This window comes from Chiloscyllium punctatum, chromosome 29 (assembly GCF_047496795.1).
Source record: "Chiloscyllium punctatum isolate Juve2018m chromosome 29, sChiPun1.3, whole genome shotgun sequence".
NCBI classification, from domain to species: Eukaryota; Metazoa; Chordata; class Chondrichthyes; order Orectolobiformes; family Hemiscylliidae; genus Chiloscyllium; species Chiloscyllium punctatum.
In genome coordinates, this window is record NC_092767.1 from 80,021,127 (window position 1) to 80,039,235 (window position 18,109).

General features: G+C 44.9%; 1 protein-coding gene across 6 annotated transcripts in view; it reads right to left on the bottom strand.

Moving 5' to 3' along the window:
- LOC140454652 (leucine-rich repeat and fibronectin type III domain-containing protein 1-like protein) overlaps positions 1-18,109 on the bottom strand; it is a 261,787-nt gene that overhangs the window by 114,948 nt on the left and 128,730 nt on the right. For all 6 annotated transcript variants that reach the window (XR_011952735.1, XR_011952738.1, XR_011952736.1 and 3 more), the window contains one exon: positions 1-92. This exon is cut by the window's left edge and continues 1,312 nt beyond it. Coding sequence is in view for 2 of the 6 variants with exons in the window: in XM_072549571.1 (XP_072405672.1) it covers positions 1-73 (73 nt within the window). In the remaining 4 variants the exon portion in view is untranslated. The remainder of the gene's footprint in view (positions 93-18,109) is intronic.

The window sequence follows — 18,109 nt, forward strand, 5'->3', positions numbered from 1 at the left end:
TGCAACGCTTTGGACAAAGCTGAGCCTTGACAGTCAAACTGAGCAGGAGCAGAGAGAAGAGGAGCCTCTCCATGATCAATCAGATCAGAAAGCTGGGAAAACAGAACAACAGGCATTTAGTAACACTTTCAGGATGTCTTGAAAAAGACAATGAATGCTTAACATCTTATTTGCAATATAGCATTTATTACTTCCAACCTAAACGAATCCTTTTTATTACCTTGTGTCCTCTACTTAATGCATGTGCAATGGGCTCCCTAATGAACCAGCAAACTTGAGCTGTAATCAGACAGGAAGATGAAGAGGTCATTCATAACAACCTCCAATCTACTCTGCTATTCAATTGCAATGTGGTTCACAGAATCTCTACAGTGCAGATAAGAGGCTATTTGGCCCATCATGTCTGCAACAGACCTCCAGAGAGCATCTACCCATTCATCCCTGTAACCCTGCATTTCCCATGGCTAACCCACACATCCCTGTAACACTATGATGCTACCTGACCTGCTGTGCTTTTCCAGCACCACTCTAACCTTGACTCTGATCTCCAGCATCTGCAGTACCCACTCCTGCCTAGGCAATTTAGCACAGTCAATCCACCTAACCAGCACATCTTTGGACTGTGGGAGGAAACTGGAGCACCCAGAGGAAACCCACACAGACACGGGGAGAATGTGCAAGCTCCACTCAGATAGTTACCCGAGAATGGAATCGAACCTGGGTCCATGGTGCTGCGAGGCAGCAGTGCTAACCACTGAGCCATTGTGATTGATCGTTCCAAATTCCTTTCTCTTACGTTTGCTCCATTCTCCATATTATCATTATACAGAATTCCAGAGTTTGCAAAACCATAAATGTGTTTTTTATTATATGAAGATAGTGCTGATCTTTTTATAAGTTATATAGGGAGTTAGTATTTCCTTAAATTTCTTTCCATTTGCTTCCATGTTTCCACTTCCCATCAGCCACTGAATTCCAAAAGATTTCATTTCAAGCTCTGATGAAGAGTCATTTATATTCAAAATGTTAGTTTGCTCACTCCCTATGGATGCTGCCTGACCCACTGTGATCTCCAGCATTTTTTTTTTCAGTACAGATTCCAGCATCTGCAGTAATGTGTTCCTAGACCAAACCACTTGCTGTTCTTCCTGATGAAGGGCTTTTGCCTGAAACATTGATTCTCCTGCTCCTCGAATGCTGCCTGACCTGTACTTTTCCAAGGTAAAAACAATGACTGCAGATGCTGAAAATCAAATACTGGATTAGTGGTGCTGGAAGAGCACAGCAGTTCAGGCAGCATCCAACGAGCAGCAAAATCAACGTTTCGGGCAAAAGCCCTTCATCAGGAATAAAGGGCTTTTGCCCGAAACGTTGATTTCGCTGCTCGTTGGATGCTGCCTGAACTGCTGTGCTCTTCCAGCACCACTAATCCAGTACTGTACTTTTCCAGCCCCACACTCTCGACATTAATAGATTAATCCAACTCACTTGTTTCCCTTACACAGATTTCTCCTTAAAGCAGGATTATTAAACACATTCCAACTCTAACCAAAATTATTCCCAAATTACCCTGAATTCCTTTATTGAGGACATTAAAGCAAGGCAAACAGACATATAAATCACTTGAGAGGTTTCTAATATAAAGTCACCTTATATAGGTTCCAGGACAGCAGAGAATCTGATGAGGGCTGATTGTTCCATTAATAAATGTGGTGCTACAGTTGGTATAACCTGTTTTTATTTTATTGGATTCCCCTATCCCAGTACATTCCCAATCACTGGGTACAGTTCCTTGAACATTGTCTTGTCTCCCCTCCCTTGGTCAGCTGATTATTCTGCTTGTGAATCTGTTTGTCTGTTTATCTAAATAAAAACTCAAAAAACTGTGGAGGCTGGAAATCAAAAACAAAAATAGAAGTTGCTAGAAAAGCTCAGCAGATCTGATATCTCTCCACAAATGCTGCCAGACGTGTTGAGTCAGCAATGGCAATCTGCTGAGCTTTTCCAGCAATTTCTGGGGTTTTTTTTGTCTATTTATCTTATTTGAAAGAGTCCAACTCTGATTCTGCCCTCAGTGAACCCACTCATATCCTGCTTTCTTCAATAGGTGTCAGTGGATAGTGATGAGGACAAGGAAACATTTCTGTGATTTTGTCCCTAATTAACCAAATGGTAATGAGTTCTGCTTCAAAACAACTTAATTCACCAGACTTGGCCATCACTTAGTTCACTGTTACTTCAGTCTCTCTCTCCATCTCTTGCATGTACTCTCTACACATGGCGTCATGAATACTATGGGATACATTAGGATCTCAGCAATGCTGCACACCTCTGAATTAATTCCTGGTATAAATTCACCTGCAGAGTTTTAAATCATGAACACTCCATGTAAGTTTTTGCCAAAGTACTATTTACATATCACCACTGTGATTGCTGACTCATCCAATCACCCTGTGAAATAACATCTCAATTTTAAAATTCTCACGCGTGCTTTCAAATCCTTCCATGTCCTTGACTACTCAGATCAAAAGGAGCATCCTGGCCCCAGAGCTGTGTGAGATCTCTGTGCTTCTCTAAGTGTATTCACTTGATTGTATTTGGTTTTAGTGTCCATGCCTTCAGCTGCCCTTGACTCTCAGCTCTGGAATTTCTCCCGCTGAACTTCCCTGTCTCTGCCTCACCCTCTTTAAGAGTTTCCTTAATTTAGGGCTCTTTGATCGTTTTTCCTTCAGCCAGCTGCCCAAATATCTCCTCGTGTCATTTTTGGTGTCAAATTGTATCTGACAATGCTCCTGTAAAGTGCTTTGGGGCAGCCCACCCTTGGGTGACTGTCAATGTGTGGAGTTGGCACGTTCTCTTGGATCTTCCCACCTTTGGATTGGCCGAGCTAAATTGTCCATAGTGTTCAGGAGTGTGCAGGCTAGGTGGATTAACCATGGAAAATGCAGGATTACAAAGGTATAGTGGGGATATGGATCTGGATAGGATGTCTTCAGAGGGTCAGTGTAGGACTTGATGGACTGAATGGCCTGCTTCCACATTGGCAATTCTATGGTCCTATGATTTTCTGACATACTAGATCCTAAATATATGTAAGTTACACTTTTGTTTGAGTAAGGCAGTATTGCTCTCTGTTATTTCAGGAAATGGTTCTGAAAGAGTTAATGTTGAAGTTGCATTAGCTCCACCCAATCTGATGATGTCACAGTCTCTGCATGCAGAAACAGACAGCTCTGTGTGAAATTGTGATGAAGAGAGATGCAACATATCTGGGTCCTAATGCCTGTAATTATGTCTGACTTGTTAGTGTGAATTGTACCTTAGTTATCATACAATAAACTATAAACTAAACTATTTTGTAGAACGAGTTCCTCTTCTTGTTAAGATGCTAGAGTCTCAAAACGTTTGGTACTGGAAAAGCACAGCCAGTCAGGCAGCATCCAAGGAGCAGGAGAGTTGACGTCATCAAGAGCACCATACTTTTTGACTCTGATCTCCAGCATCTGCAGTCCTCACTTTCTCCTATACTCTAGAGTGATCTAACTTCTACTCCTGATTAACTAGCCTGGTGCCTAGATCTAGCAGAGGGAAAGAAGGATTGGTAACAGTGAACTATCTCAATCACAAACCACCAGTTATTGGAAACCGGAAAACATGACACTGATTTTTGGAACTAACAAAACCAAAGGTGATGCCGTTACTGGACAAGTCAGATCCCAGATTGAAATCAACTTGATAGATCAGATTTTGTTTTCTTTTTTTATTTAACACTGCGATACTTCACTGAAAGGCTGCAGATTTAGTTTTAAAAATAAAATGGAAGGTTATTACATAAAAGGACTGAAGATAAAACAAAACAAAGCAAGTGAATTATATAGTTTGAAAGATTTCAAAACAGACAGCAAAATGAAATTCCATTTATCCCACACCATCCCTTTACACTCCTCAAATACCAGGAGTGTTCCCTTCAATATTGTGACTACAGTGTTGTGGTTCTGTTCGCCGAGCTGGGAATTTGTGTTGCAGACGTTTCGTCCCCTGTCTAGGTGACATCCTCAGTGCTTGGGAGCCTCCTGTGAAGCGCTTCTGTGATCTTTCCTTCGGCATTTGCCATGGTTCCACCACTACAAATGCCGGAGGAAAGATCACAGAAGCGCTTCACAGGAGGCTCCCAAGCACTGAGGATGTCACCTAGACAGGGGACGAAACGTCTGCAACACAAATTCCCAGCTCGGCGAACAGAACCACAACAACAAGCACCCGAGCTACAAATCTTCTCCCAAACTTTGAATTGTGACTACAGGCTTGATTGAATAGTTTATTTCAATTCCTGGGCTTGAGAGTTTGATAGCCTGTTCTTTGATCATTCATACAGCTGAGTTTAGACCTTTTCAGCTTCAAATCGCCTCTTTTCAGGGTTTTGACCAAACACTCCTGGTCTAAATTAACTCCTTCTGCGGGAGAAACTCTTCTACTATCGAACCCCAGCTGCTTCTTCCATGAACTGCCAACAAAGCTTTCCATCCTGTGGGTTTTTCTTATGCAATACTATCAATTCTTGATTCTCCAAAACCAAAAGCAAGTGACAAGAATGGAATAGATGGCCTTCAGATTGGTTCCATAGGTTGGCACAACATCAAGGGCTGAAGGGCCTGTACTGTGCTGTAATGTTCTATGTTCTATGCAAGTGTTTGCTCTCTCTGATGATAAAACTTTCACAACACAAACTCACATGATCACTGCAGGATTAAAGGATTGGAGGCAGGGAACATGTTTCCGCTGATGGGTGAGTCCCGAACCAGAGGACACAGCTTAAAAATAAGGGGTAGACCATTTAGGACAGAGATGAGGAGAAACTTCTTCACCCGGAGAGTGGTGGGTGTGTGGAATGCTCTGCCCCAGAAGGCAGTGGAGGCCCAGTCTCTGGATTCATTTAAGAAAGAGTTGGATAGAGCTCTCAAGGATAGTAGAATCAAGGGTTATGGAGATAAGGGAGGAACAGGATACTGATTGAGGATGATCAGCCATGATCATAATGAATGGTGGTACAGGCTCGAAGGGCAGAATGGCCTACTCCTGCACCTATTGTCCATTGTCTATTGTCTATTGCTTCCCAATTGCCTGCTCTCTGACACATTCTGGCCTTAGACCATGATTCTAAATAGACCAAAAAGTTAATTATTAAACTCCTCATCCATGTTGACCAAAATCCACATGCCACTACTTCAAAATCGAAAGGTCAAGAAAGCACAATGACACCTCCACTTCCTCAGGAGGCTAAGGAAATTTGGAATATCCATAAGGACTCTTACCAATTTTTATAGATGGACCATAGAAAACATTTTATTTGAATGGATCACAGTGTGGTTTGGCAACTGCTGTGCCCAGGCACGTAAGAAACTATAGAGAATTGTGAACACAGCCCAGTCCATCATGCGACCTAACCTTCCACCCATTGGCTCCATCCATACTTTCTGCTGCCTTGGGAAAGCAGTCAACATCATCAAAGATCTCTCCCATCCCGGTTATAATCTCTTCCAACCTATTCTGTCAGGCAGGAGATACAAAAGTCTAAATGCACATATCAACAGATTTAAGAACAGCAACTTCCTGCTGTTATTAGACTGCTGACTGGACCTCTCAATTTTCAAATCTAATATTGATCTTGTTTTTTATGCACATTTTCTACAGGTTTATCATTGTATTCCGCACTCTGTCCTATCGCCTGAATGCACTTTGTATGGTATGAACTGCCTGTACTGCACGCAAAACAAAACATTTTACTGTAACTACATACATGTGACAATAATAAATTACATCAAATCAGAAAAGGCATGAGTGTAAATGACAAGATAGTTATGTTGATGGCAATAGCTGAATTTTAACTTTCAGAAACATGAATAGAGAAGGAAGGAAGGTAGCACATCAGAAACATAACAGTTTCTGGTGCCCTGAGTCTGAATTCCTGAAAGATTAGCAGGGTTAGGTTTAATGAAAATCTGGTTTGGTTCCAATATTTAAATATTTAAAGTAAACCTGTGATGGTCAGAACTGAGGCATCATAGAGATGTCATAACAAGAATGTCAAAGATGGAAACACAAGACTGGCTTGTGCTGTTCAATACAGCCCTCAATGTGATCGAGTGGTCTGGAAGACCAACAGGAAGTTGACATTGACTGTGGAGTAAACAGGCTGTAAGTGACCAAGGAGCACAGCAGCAGAAAAGTGGTGCAGGATTCAAACCAGCAAGAGGTTTAATGACTAGATAGAGCGAGTAAAAGTGAGGGGTGGGCACTTTCAAGGTCAAGCACTGTCCCTCTGTCGCCCCAAGCCTTGTTGTGCACAGCGCCCTGTACACCAGCAAAACCTTGTAGGTGGATCCTACCCTGTCCCTTCCTATCTTCCCCTGATCTGCCATTGTTGACACTTAGTCGAGAGTGTGACGCTGGAAAAGCATAGCAGGTCAGGCAGCATCCGAGGAGCAGGAGAGTCAACGTTTTGGGCAAGAGCCCTTCATCATTGACACTGACCTCATCCTATTGCCTTGTCATACCCATCTCTCCTAGTGACCCTCCACCAATGTCGTCCTACCATCATCTTGCCCCAGCTCAATTCTTTGGGAAGTTACAACCCCAGAGAAGTCAGAGAATTGTGGGTGATCATTGTGTTATTGTTACCCTGACAGCAGAGAGGACAACAAGACAACAACGGTCACCACATGAATGGCCAATGACAGAGTGGAGGTGACAGAGTAAAGTAGACAGATGGCACACATCGCTCACTCATGTTGCTCAGATCTCAGTAGCCAATGGGCCGACTCAGTCAGAACCCTTTCACCTTACCAAAAAAAACAAAGAACTGTAGTTGCTGGAAATTAGAAACAAAATCAGAAATCGCTGGAATAACTCAGCAGGTCTGGCAGCATTTGAAGAGAGAAAGCAGAGTTAGTGTTCCAGTGACCCTTCTTCAGAACTCACCTCTCACATTATATGTTCTGACTCATGTCTTCAGTCTCCCACTTACTCTGCAAGGCTCCCTCAGAATGTGGGGTGCAGGGAAAGTTAAGGGGTTACTCATCCCGGGGGCGTGGGGGGGGGGGGGGGGGGGGGGGGAGGGGAGGGGATGTGTCACATGACTGGGGGGACACTCTGCATCATGACAAACACACACAGTGATCAGGTTGTGGCAAACATGGTGAAGCTCACAAGTGAGCAAGAGAGAGTGGAAGAGGGAGGGAGACAAAGAAAGTAAGGGAGACAGACAGCAATAGAGATTCAACATCAGAGGCTGCAGAACTCTCTAAGCTCTGCCCAGTTCGATGAAAATATTCATGATTTGGTGGAGCTGGTGTTGGACTGGTGTGTACAAAGTTAAAAATCACACAATGCCAGGTTATAATCCAACAGGTTTATTTTGAAGCACTATCTTTTGGAGCGCTGCTCTTTCATCACAGCTATCCATTGAAGTAGCAGTTCTCCGAAAGCTAGTGCTTCCAAATAAACCTGTTGGACCATAACCTGGCATTGTGTGATTTTTAACGATGGTGAAAGTGAGGACAACAGATGCTGGAGATTAAGAGGGGAGTGTGTGGTGCTGGAAAAGCACAGCTGGTCAGGCAGCATCCGAGGAGCAGGTGAGTTAACGTTTCGGTCAAAGGCCCTTCACCAGGAAACAATGTAAATATTGTGAGCCTTAGAGACCATTCAGGAGAACAACCCCAGAATAGCACAAAAATCATTTGTGGTGGTATCAATTTTTCCAAATGATTGGGAAAGCTCCTTTTCCCCCAGTTGCCATGATGGCCCCAGGCCATTGGACACATTTGAATTCCCGCAGCAGGAATACTCAGTGCATGCTGGTGGACAGGGAATGGTCTCCTCACAATGTCTGCCTCAGAAACAGGATGCTCTTGGGAGAGCAGCAGAGCTGACTGACCTGATAAACATTGAGAATTATATGGATATGTACTTGAAATGTCATAATGTTCGCAGTTATAGGCCAGGTGCTGGCAAGTGGAATTAGCGTTGATTGGTCAGTAGGGTTGATAGGCTGAAGGGTTTCTTCTGTGCTGTTGGAGTCTTGGTGAATGGAACCCTGGGTGAAGCATCAGTGGGAAAATGGTGGAATAGGACAGAGATAGGGAGTCTGCTCAGAAAACCCCAATCTCCGCCACCTCCCCAGTCACAGCCACACATCCTGTGACCCTCCCAATGGCCACAATCACCCTGACACAGGTACATGTGAATCAACCTTGACTCCAAAACCCAGATGATATTAGAAAAGGAAGTCTGAGCAGATAGAGCAAGGATGTGAGCAGCCAGTCTCCACCTCTGTCTGGGAGACATTCTCGTTTCAAGTTCCATTGTGTTCTGCAGTTGACCTTTCACACACTTTTGGCAAGTAAAATATTTATATGAATCTATTTCCCACCTCTCCCCAGCATCATTCAAACCATGAGTCATGAAATCTGAAACGATGAAGTATAAATGATCCCAGTGTGAGCAGAATTCTTTGGCTAAATTTCCTGGATTCCCATGAGTGAAGCTGGGTTAATGAATTTACTGAAATGTGGAAGAAATTGTTAATACTTCAATCGGAGCCATACTCAAGCAGAGAGACACTGGCAAAGGAATATTCACAACCTATTCTCATCAACATGTGATCCTAAAAGGGTGTGAATCTTCCAATCAGTCTTTCTGCTTTTCCATCAAAAGATAATAGCTGAAACTTGAAACCATAAACTGATGGATTAGCTTTCCAACATCTCATTAACATGACAGCATGAAGCTTCCTCATTAACCAAAGCTGAATCTGTTCCATTTTGTCTTGCTGATACCTGGTGCATTAGCAAGGTCTATCTGAACATTTCGAAAAGTCTCCCAGTGCTGGGATTGCAAGCTTTCAGCTAATGCAATAAATCACTGAACACATCGAGTCAATTGAAGGGTTCAGCTTCAGTAATTTTAGTGTTTATTACATATTTATGGAACACACTTGTCAATGGCCCACAAATACAGCAATTATATTTCATCCATTTCACAATGTTTCCTGAGTTTTCAGCTGGTGAGAGTTATAATCACATTAAAGCTGAAAGACACCATCCATTCAGTTTCTTGTCTCGATGAACCATGCTGGAATGTTGAAACAGAACAATGGGACATATGGGCTTTCCCCGGCCCAGAGAGATGGCTCAAAGTTCAGGTAGTTCAACTCACTCTACACTAATGCTTCCGACCAGTTCACTTTGTGTGAATTCTGATGGGCTGGAGGTTTTGGAGTTTCTTTTAGTGCAAAAGTCTCATCAGGCAATTATCCTAAACACAAATCGACATTGTTCTTTGAGAGCTGCATATTGAGATATGTGAAAACTGACACAACATTTCACTTTGGCTTGATCCCCAAAGATTGTATGTCTATGCAGAGGGACAGCCTGGTTTAGTAGGGACCGAGGGGCATGATGGCTCAGTGGTTCTGCAGTGGCTGCCTCACAGCACCAGGGATCCGGATTCAATTCCATCCTTGGGTGACTACCTTATGAAGTTTGTACATTCTCCCCATGTCTGTGTGGGTTTCCTCCAGGTGTTCCAGCTTCCTCCCACAGTCTCAGGGTTAGGTGGATTAGCTATGCAAACTGCAGAGTATCAAGGGGTGGGATGGGTCTGGGTGGGATGCTTTTCAGAGAACTGGTGTGGACTTGATGGGCCAAATGGCCTGCTTCCATACTGTAGAGATTCTATGAAGATTCTATGAACAATTCCAACCAGGAAGCCAGTCAGTCAGGCAGCATCCAAAGAGCAGTAGAATCGATGTTTTGGGCATAAGCCCTTCTTCAGGAATGAGGAGGGTGTGCCAAGTGGTCTGAGATAAAAGGTATGGAGGAGGGACTTGGGGGAGGGGCGTTGGGAATGCGATAGGTGGAAGGAGGTTAAGGTGAGGGTGATAGGCCGGAGAGGGGGTGGGGGCGGAGAGGTCGGGAAGAAGATTGCAGGTCAAGAAGGCGGTGCTGAGTCCGAGGGTTGGGACTGATATAAGGTGGGGGGAGGGGAAATGAGGAAGCTGGAGAAATCTGTATTCATCCCTTGTGGTTGGAGGGTTCCTAGGCGGAAGATGAGGCGCTCTTCCTCCAGGCATGGCAATACACCAGAGAGTCCCAACCCTCGGAAACATGACGGCTGGAGGAAGAGTGCCTCATCTTCCACCTAGGAACCCTCCAACCACAAGGGAATGAATGCAGATTTCTCCAGCTTCCTCATTTCCCCTCCCTCCACCTTTTCTCAGTCCCAACCCTCAGACTCAGCACTGCCTTCTTGACCTGCAATCTTCTTCCCGACCTCTCCGCCCCACCCCCTCTCCGGCCTATCACCCTCACCTTAACCTCCTTCCACCTATCGCATTCCCAACGCCCCTCCCCCAAGTCCCTCCTCCATACCTTTTATCTTAGCCTGCTTGGCACACCCTCCTCATTCCTGAAGAAGGGCTTATGCCCGAAACGTCGATTCTCCTGCTCCTTGGATGCTGCCTGACCTGCTGCACTTTTCCAGCAACACATTTTTCAGCTCTGATCTCCAGCATCTGCAGTCCTCACTTTTTCCAGGAAGCCAGTCAGTGCCAAATTAACACCTCCTACATTAAAAGAATCATAAACATTTATTGCACAGATGGAGGCCATTCAGCACCCCTTCCCCATGTCTGTGCTGGCTTTTTCAGAGTGTTCTTCAATCGGCCCCACTCCTAACTCTTTCTTCATCACATTAAACAATTTATTTCAAGTTTTTTTCTTACCCAATTCCCTTTTGAACATTCTGATTGGATCTGCTTCCAGGCAGCAGGTTACAAATCACAGTGATTGGATCTCCACATGGGAGCCAATACTATGTTTTTGGTGGGCTGTTTGACCAAGAAGGGCATCACAGCTAAAGCTTCCTCATACGGTAACCATCAAAAACAAGCCCAGCATCAGACAGTGGCAATACACCAGAGAGTGGCATACACCAGAGAGTGGCAATACACCAGAGAGTGACAATACACCAGGCAGTGACAATACACCAGAGAGTGGCATACACCAGGCAGTGGCAATACACCAGAGAGTGGCAATACACCAGACAGTGGCAATACTTTAGGCAGTATTGGCCAAGGGCAAGATTGAGAGGAATGTCTTATATTCTGAGTTCCAAGTTCCAATACCAAACTCATGGATAGATGAGCTGCATGTGCGGAACCTGTGCCAAGCATCCCCACACAGGAACAAGTAAATACATGAGGCATAAATTGAAAAATAGGAAGATTAGAAAGAGAAGAGTAATGATGATTATTTTTATCCTCAATTAAGTTTTGATTACTTTCAATTCATCCATGCTTCAGAAAAACAATTTTTTCACCCAATTTATAATCAATTATGGCATTTCCTTTAGGAATAAGCAACTTATAATCTTTAACTTTCTTGTATTAGATGCTGTATGGCTCATGAGTTCTGATAAAGAAACAAGTGGCAAAAACCCACTTTGAATCTTCCACTTACTCAGTGAAACCTGAGCTGAATGCTGAGCTAGTGATCTTCTTCACTGTCTTCTTAATGAAGCCATTAACAGCAATCTGCTGAGCTCAGATAAGTCGCTTGGGTTTGATGCATCCTGGGAATTGAGAACACCTTGGCTGCTTTTCATCTGCTCATGACTTGCCCCATTTGATGAGCTCAGTAAAATCAGGTTTGGAAGGAGAATGGGGTTGTAAATCAGGAGGGAGGAGTGACCTATTCACTTGCAGAAACAGATAAGTGTTTTACAAAGAAGTGCATCATTAAATTCCACGAGCATCATTGAGAAACATGTCTGGAGCTGCAGTTTCCCTAACAACAAGAATGAGTCACTTACCTAATTACCACCAACAACTTAGACCCCCCAATGGCCACATTTCAGCTACAGGTAGCTAATTAATTTCTAATTTCTTATTACCTTATTTTTTAATTGCCTCCAAAATGTATTCAGTTTTATTTCCCATCAACACAAGTTACATCTGTGGCACAATTAACATAAAATGAAGTTGGTAATCTCTGGAGCATCCCTTTAACCTGTTTCTGATGGAATACGACTCCCATTTTACTTAGCTGAGAGTGTTTGGACAACATGTTCAGAACATCTTCCACCTCTCTGTTGTTCTCTCTGTCACTTTGTATCTCTTGTACTTCCTATTATTCTCCGTCTGCCTGTCTTCTTTTACTGTCTCTCTCCCCCTCATGCTCCCTCTCTCCCTCACTCGCTCTCACCTTCCCTCATTCTCTCTTTGTCTCTCTCTCTTTCCTTCCCTCTCCCTCCCTCTCTCTCTGTCTCCCCTTCCCTCCCTCTCCTCTCTGTCTCCCCTTCCCTCCTACTTTCTCTCTCTCTCACTCTCTCTCTCTCCCCTCCCTCCCACTCTCTCCCCCTCACTCTCTGTCTCTCCTTCCCTCCCTCCCTCTCTCTCTGTCTCCCCTTCTCTCCCACACTCTCTGTCTCCCCTTCCTTCCTACTATCTCTCCCCCATCCCACTTTCTCTCCCCTTCTCTCCCACACTCTCTGTCTCCCTTTCCTTCCTACTATCTCTCCCCCTCCCTCCCACTCTCTCTCCCCCTCCCTCCCATGTCTCTCTCTCCTTATCTCTTCCTCTCCCATCCTCTCCCTACCTCTGTCCCTCCCTCTCTGACTTCCTGTCTCTCTCCCATTGTGACTCAGAAACAATGGATATAATTGAATGTCCTCTCAGAATCACAGAATCCCTACAGTGTGGAAGCTGGCCAGTTTGCCCATAGAGTCCACACCAGTCCTCTGAAAAGCATCCCACCCAGAGCCATCCTATCCCTGTAATCCTGCATTTCCCATGGCTAATCCACCCTTACCTGCAGTTGAGTTAGATGACAGGAAATGTTTCATTGGCAGGAAGGGTGGCAGGCTGGTGCTCTCCTCTTACCTACTGGAGTGGACTAGTGGGACTGAAAGCTCTCGTGTGCACCATCCTTTGGGTCTGAGCAACAGCAAGTTGTGAAGATCACAATCTAAGAAACACACCAGTGTTACCCCTATGCTGCAGTCAAAGGAAAACTCTCTTTCACTGAATGCTGCAAACTGTTTAAGAAAAGGAATCAGGTGAAAGGAATTTCAAGCAGCCTAAAAACTAAGATTCTCAAAATGTGTCTGTTCAACTACTAGCTACCAGGCATATTAATATCACTGATAATTACCATTCTAACATTCAACCATTGACTGTTCTCAAAACGTTCTGAATGATTGATATATCTGTTTTTTAACCTTCTATCCTTTTGCAACCCAGTTTTACTTCGAATCTCATATGTATATGTGTGTGAGTGCATGTGTGTGTGAGAGTGTATGTATGTGTGTGTGTGTGTGTGTATGTGTGTGTGAGTGTGTATGTGTGTGTTAGTGTGTGTGTGTGTATGTGTGTGAGTGCATGTGTGTGTGTGAGTGTGTGTGTGTATGTGTGTGTGATTGTGTGTGTGTATGTGTGTGAGTGCATGTGTGTGTGTGAGTGTATGTGTGCGTGAGTGTATGTGTGTGTGTGTGAGTGTGTGTGTGTGTATGTGTGTGTGAGTGCATGTGTGTGTGAGTGTGTGTGTGTGTGTGAGTGTATGTGTGTGTGTGAGTGTGTGAGTGTATGTGTGTGTATGAGTGCATGTGTGTGTGTGTGAGTGTATGTGTGCGTGAGTGTGTATGTGTGTGTTAGTGTGTGTGTGTGTATGTGTGTGAGTGCATGTGTGTGTGTGAGTGTGTGTGTGTATGTGTGTGTGATTGTGTGTGTGTATGTGTGTGAGTGCATGTGTGTGTGTGAGTGTATGTGTGCGTGAGTGTATGTGTGTGTGTGTGAGTGTGTGTGTGTGTATGTGTGTGTGAGTGCATGTGTGTGTGAGTGTGTGTGTGTGTGTGAGTGTATGTGTGTGTGTGAGTGTGTGAGTGTATGTGTGTGTATGAGTGCATGTGTGTGTGTGTGAGTGTATGTGTGCGTGAGTGTATGTGTGTGTGTGTGAGTGCATGTGTGTGTGAGTGTGTTACTAATTCTCATGTTTAGCATTTAATAACCTCATTCATTTTATTAATCCAACAGAGCCTGGTTGAATTAATTCCTTTGAGTCTGAGAGGAAAGTATTCCCAAAGGAAGGGATCCTGTTGAAACTGACCTTGTTTGCAACCAGCTGGAAGGTTGGGGGCTGCAGGAGGTCAATGGGAAGGAAGAAGAATAAGAAAGAGGGGCCAATTCACTCCCCCTCACCTCGGAGTTTAATGTTTTGGGACATTACATCTGGTACTGTAATGAACTGGGAAAAGTTCGCCTGGAGTCTGTTCATGATGATAGAATAATGTTGATAATTAACTGTGGTATTCTTAACTTTGAAATAAGTGAACTTATTAACAAACCTTTTTCACTCTAATTATAGTCATATTAAAATAATAAAACTGATTCCTCTGAATCTATAGTCATAGTGACCTTAATTTCCAATCACAATATGCAAGTCATGTTCACAACATGCATTTCGTGAGCATAATAACCACCAGAATGGGAATCAAAAAACAGCAGGGTTTTGTTTTTCGATTCCATTTCCCTGTTTAGACATTTCCAGCCAGTGCATTGTTCCTCAAATTGGCTCAGACAGAAATTTTCAGGCCCAGCCCCCAAATCTGATACACAATTGCATTTGTTTCTTATGATGATGTTGGTGGGTAATTCCAGCATCTTGTGAAAATCTCTCAGAAAAACTTTGTAATGTTTATGCTCCAGGCAATTTCTAAATAACAGTAAACTCATGAGTCCCAGATCTGATAAAGTTGATGAAGTATTTCAATCAAAGCCATTAGGTTGTCTGTCTGTGTAATTCCAAACTGGTTCCATGCTCCTCAGTTTGGGGAATTGTCTCTGCAGTAATTTGCTGCAGCAGCTAATGGACCCATTTATTTTCATCCCGGTCAATGTTGAGGAGCAGCTGAGACTGTGTGGCAATTTTAAACCCGAGTCCCCACAATGAGAGACTGTCAGGAGCTAGTGTTCTCTGGAGTTAACAAGATACAAAGGAGGCTAGTAGCAACAGTGATTTGCAAACAATGAAACTAGGGCATATCTCATCATCCACAGCCAAATTCAATGTGTTTGGAGCAACATAGAACAGGATGGAGGAATTTTGGGAGCAACAGGACAGTGGAAGCGGGGGAGGGGGGGGGGGGGGGGAGGTGGGGGGAGGGGCGGTGTTTGTGAAGCAGGGGATGGTGCAAGATGGTGAACAAAGCGGTTGTGGCAAACATAACTGAGGGTGAAAGTAAGGAATGTCCAATAACAGGAACAAGCAATGGCTCAGGTAAGAACTGATAGAACCCCACTGTACCTAACCCCATACTGTCCCTGCCCTGGGAGTGTTTGATGGGGACAGTGTAGAGGGAGCTTTACTCTGTACCTAACCCCATGCTGTCCCTGTCCTGGGAGTGTTTGATGGGGACAGTGTAGAGGGAGCTTTACTCTGTATCTAACCTCATGCTGTCCCTGTTCTGGGAGTGTTTGATGGAAACAGTATTTGATGGGAACAGTGTTTGATGGAGATATTGTAGAGGGAGCTTTACTCTGTATCTAACCCCAGGCTATGCCTGTCCTGAGAATGTTTGATGGGGGCAGTGTAGAGGGAGGTTTACTCTGTATCTAACCCCGTGCTGTCCCTGTCCTGGGAGTGCTTGATGGGTACAGTGTAGAGGAAGCTTTACTCTGTATCTAACCCTGTGCTGTCCCTGTCCTGAGTGTTTTTGATGGGGGCCAGTGTAAAGAGAGCTTTACTCTGTATCTAACCCCATGCTGCTCCTGTCCTTGGAGTGTTTGATGGGAACAGTGTAGACAGAGCTTTACTCTGTATCTAACCCCGTGCTGTCCCTGTCCTGAGTGTTTTTGATGGGGGCCAGTGTAAAGATAGCTTTACTCTGTATCTAACCCCATGCTGCTCCTGTCCTTGGAGTGTTTGATGGGAACAGTGTAGAGGGAGCTTTACTCTGTATCTAACCTCATGCTGTCCCTGTTCTGGGAGTGTTTGATGGAAACAGTATTTGATGGTGACAGTGTTTGATGGAGACATTGTAGAGGAAGCTTTACTCTGTATCTAACCCCATGCTGTCCCTATCCTGAGAGTGTGTGATGGGTACATTGTAGAGGGAGCTTTACCCTGTATCCAGTCCTCTTTAGAATTACACTGTGAGAGAAAGATGGGTCCGTATCTTCTGGAGATTTAGTCAGAGGTGACTTCATTGCAACATAGAAGACCCCGGGGATCTGACCAGGTGGATATGAAAAGAATGTTTCCTCTTGTGGGCGAATACAGAATTAGGGTCATAGTTTAAAAATAAGGGGGAGCCCATTTAAAACAGAGATGAAGAAGCATTCTTTTCCCTGAAAGGGTTGTGAATCTTTGGAATTCTCTTCCTCAAAAGGCAGAATGTTTAAGTATGTTTGTAGCAGAGGTAGATAGGTTCTTGATGACCAACAGGATGAAAGATTATTTGGGGATGTGCAGGAATATTGGATTGAAGCCATGATCTTATTGAGTGGGGGAGTAGGCTGGCTCAAAGGGCCGAGTGGCTTTCACTTATTCATTGGTTGCATGTTTGGGTAAGGTCTTGGTAAACGTTACTCAGCAGCCAATGGATGTTTTAACAATGACCCAGAACTCAGAGGCCAAAGATGCTGAGAGCGACCGGTGTATGAACAGTGGCTCTTAGAGCATAGGCAAAAGTGAGGACTCAAGGATGCCTGCCTTGAAGAAGTTTTCCTCCTCTCTCTACAAGAATCTCAGGGAGTCCCTCTCCCACTGCAACTCCCAGGTCATTTTCTCTGCTCTGAAGCTCTTCAACCATGTTGTGAAACAAACTTGGTACCACAGCCACATTTGCTTCCTCAGTGCATGCCTCCGTAACCAACTCATCCCACACGGACTCCAGACCACCTTTAAAAGGACTTCAACAGCTTCCTCATTTCCCCTTCCCCCACCTCATCCTAGTTTCAAACTTCCAGCTCAGTTACTGTCTCCTTGACTTGTCCGACCTGCCTATCTCCTTTTCCACCTATCCACTCCACCCTCTCCTCCTTGACCTATCACCTTCATCTCCTCCCCCACTCACCCACTGTACTCGATGCTACTCTCTCCCCACCCCCACCCTCCTCTAGCTTATCTCTCCACGCTTCAGGCTCACTGCCTTTATTCCTGATGAAGGGCTTTTGCCCGAAACGTTGATTTCGCTGCTCGTTGGATGCTGCCTGAACTGCTGTGCTCTTCCAGCACCACTCATCCAGTATTTGATTTTCAGCATCTGCAGTCATTGTTTTTACAAAAGTGAGGACTGCAGATGCTGGAAAACTAGAATTTAGATCAGAGTGGTGCTGGAAATGCACAGCAGGTCAGGCAGCATCCGAGGAGCAGGAACATTAACGTTTCGGCCAAAAGCCCGTCATCAGGAATGGAGGCAGGAAGCCTCCAGGGTGGAGAGATAAATGGGGGGGGCAGGAGGTAGAGGAGGAGGTGGGGCTGGGGAGAAGGTAGCTAAGAGTACAATGGGTGTGGGGATGGAGGTGATAGGTCAGGGAGGAGGGTGGGGCGGTTAGGTGGGAAGGGAGATTGTCAGGTAGGACAGGTCATGGGGATGGTGCTGAGCTAGAAGGTTGGAGCTGAGGTAAGGTGGTGGGAGGGGAAATGAGGAAACTGTTGAAGTCCACATTGATGCCCTGGGGTTGAAGTGTTCCGAGGCGGAAGATGAGGCGTTCTTCCTCCAGGCGTTGGGTGGTGAGGGAGCAGCGGTGGAGGAGGCCCAGGACCTCCATGTCCTCGGCAGAGTGGGAGGGGGAGTTGAAATGTTGGGCCACGGGGCGGTGGGGTTGATTGGTGCGGGTATCCCGGAGATGTTCCCTAAAGCGCTCTGCTAGGAGGCGTCCAGTCTCCCCAATGTAGAGGAGACTGCATCGGGAGCAACGGATACAATAAATGATATTGGTGGATGTGCAGGTAAACCTTTGATGGATATGGAAGGCTTCTTTAGGACCATGGATGGAGGTGAGGGCGGAGGTGTGGGCACAGGTTTTGCAATTCCTGTGGTGGCAGGGAAG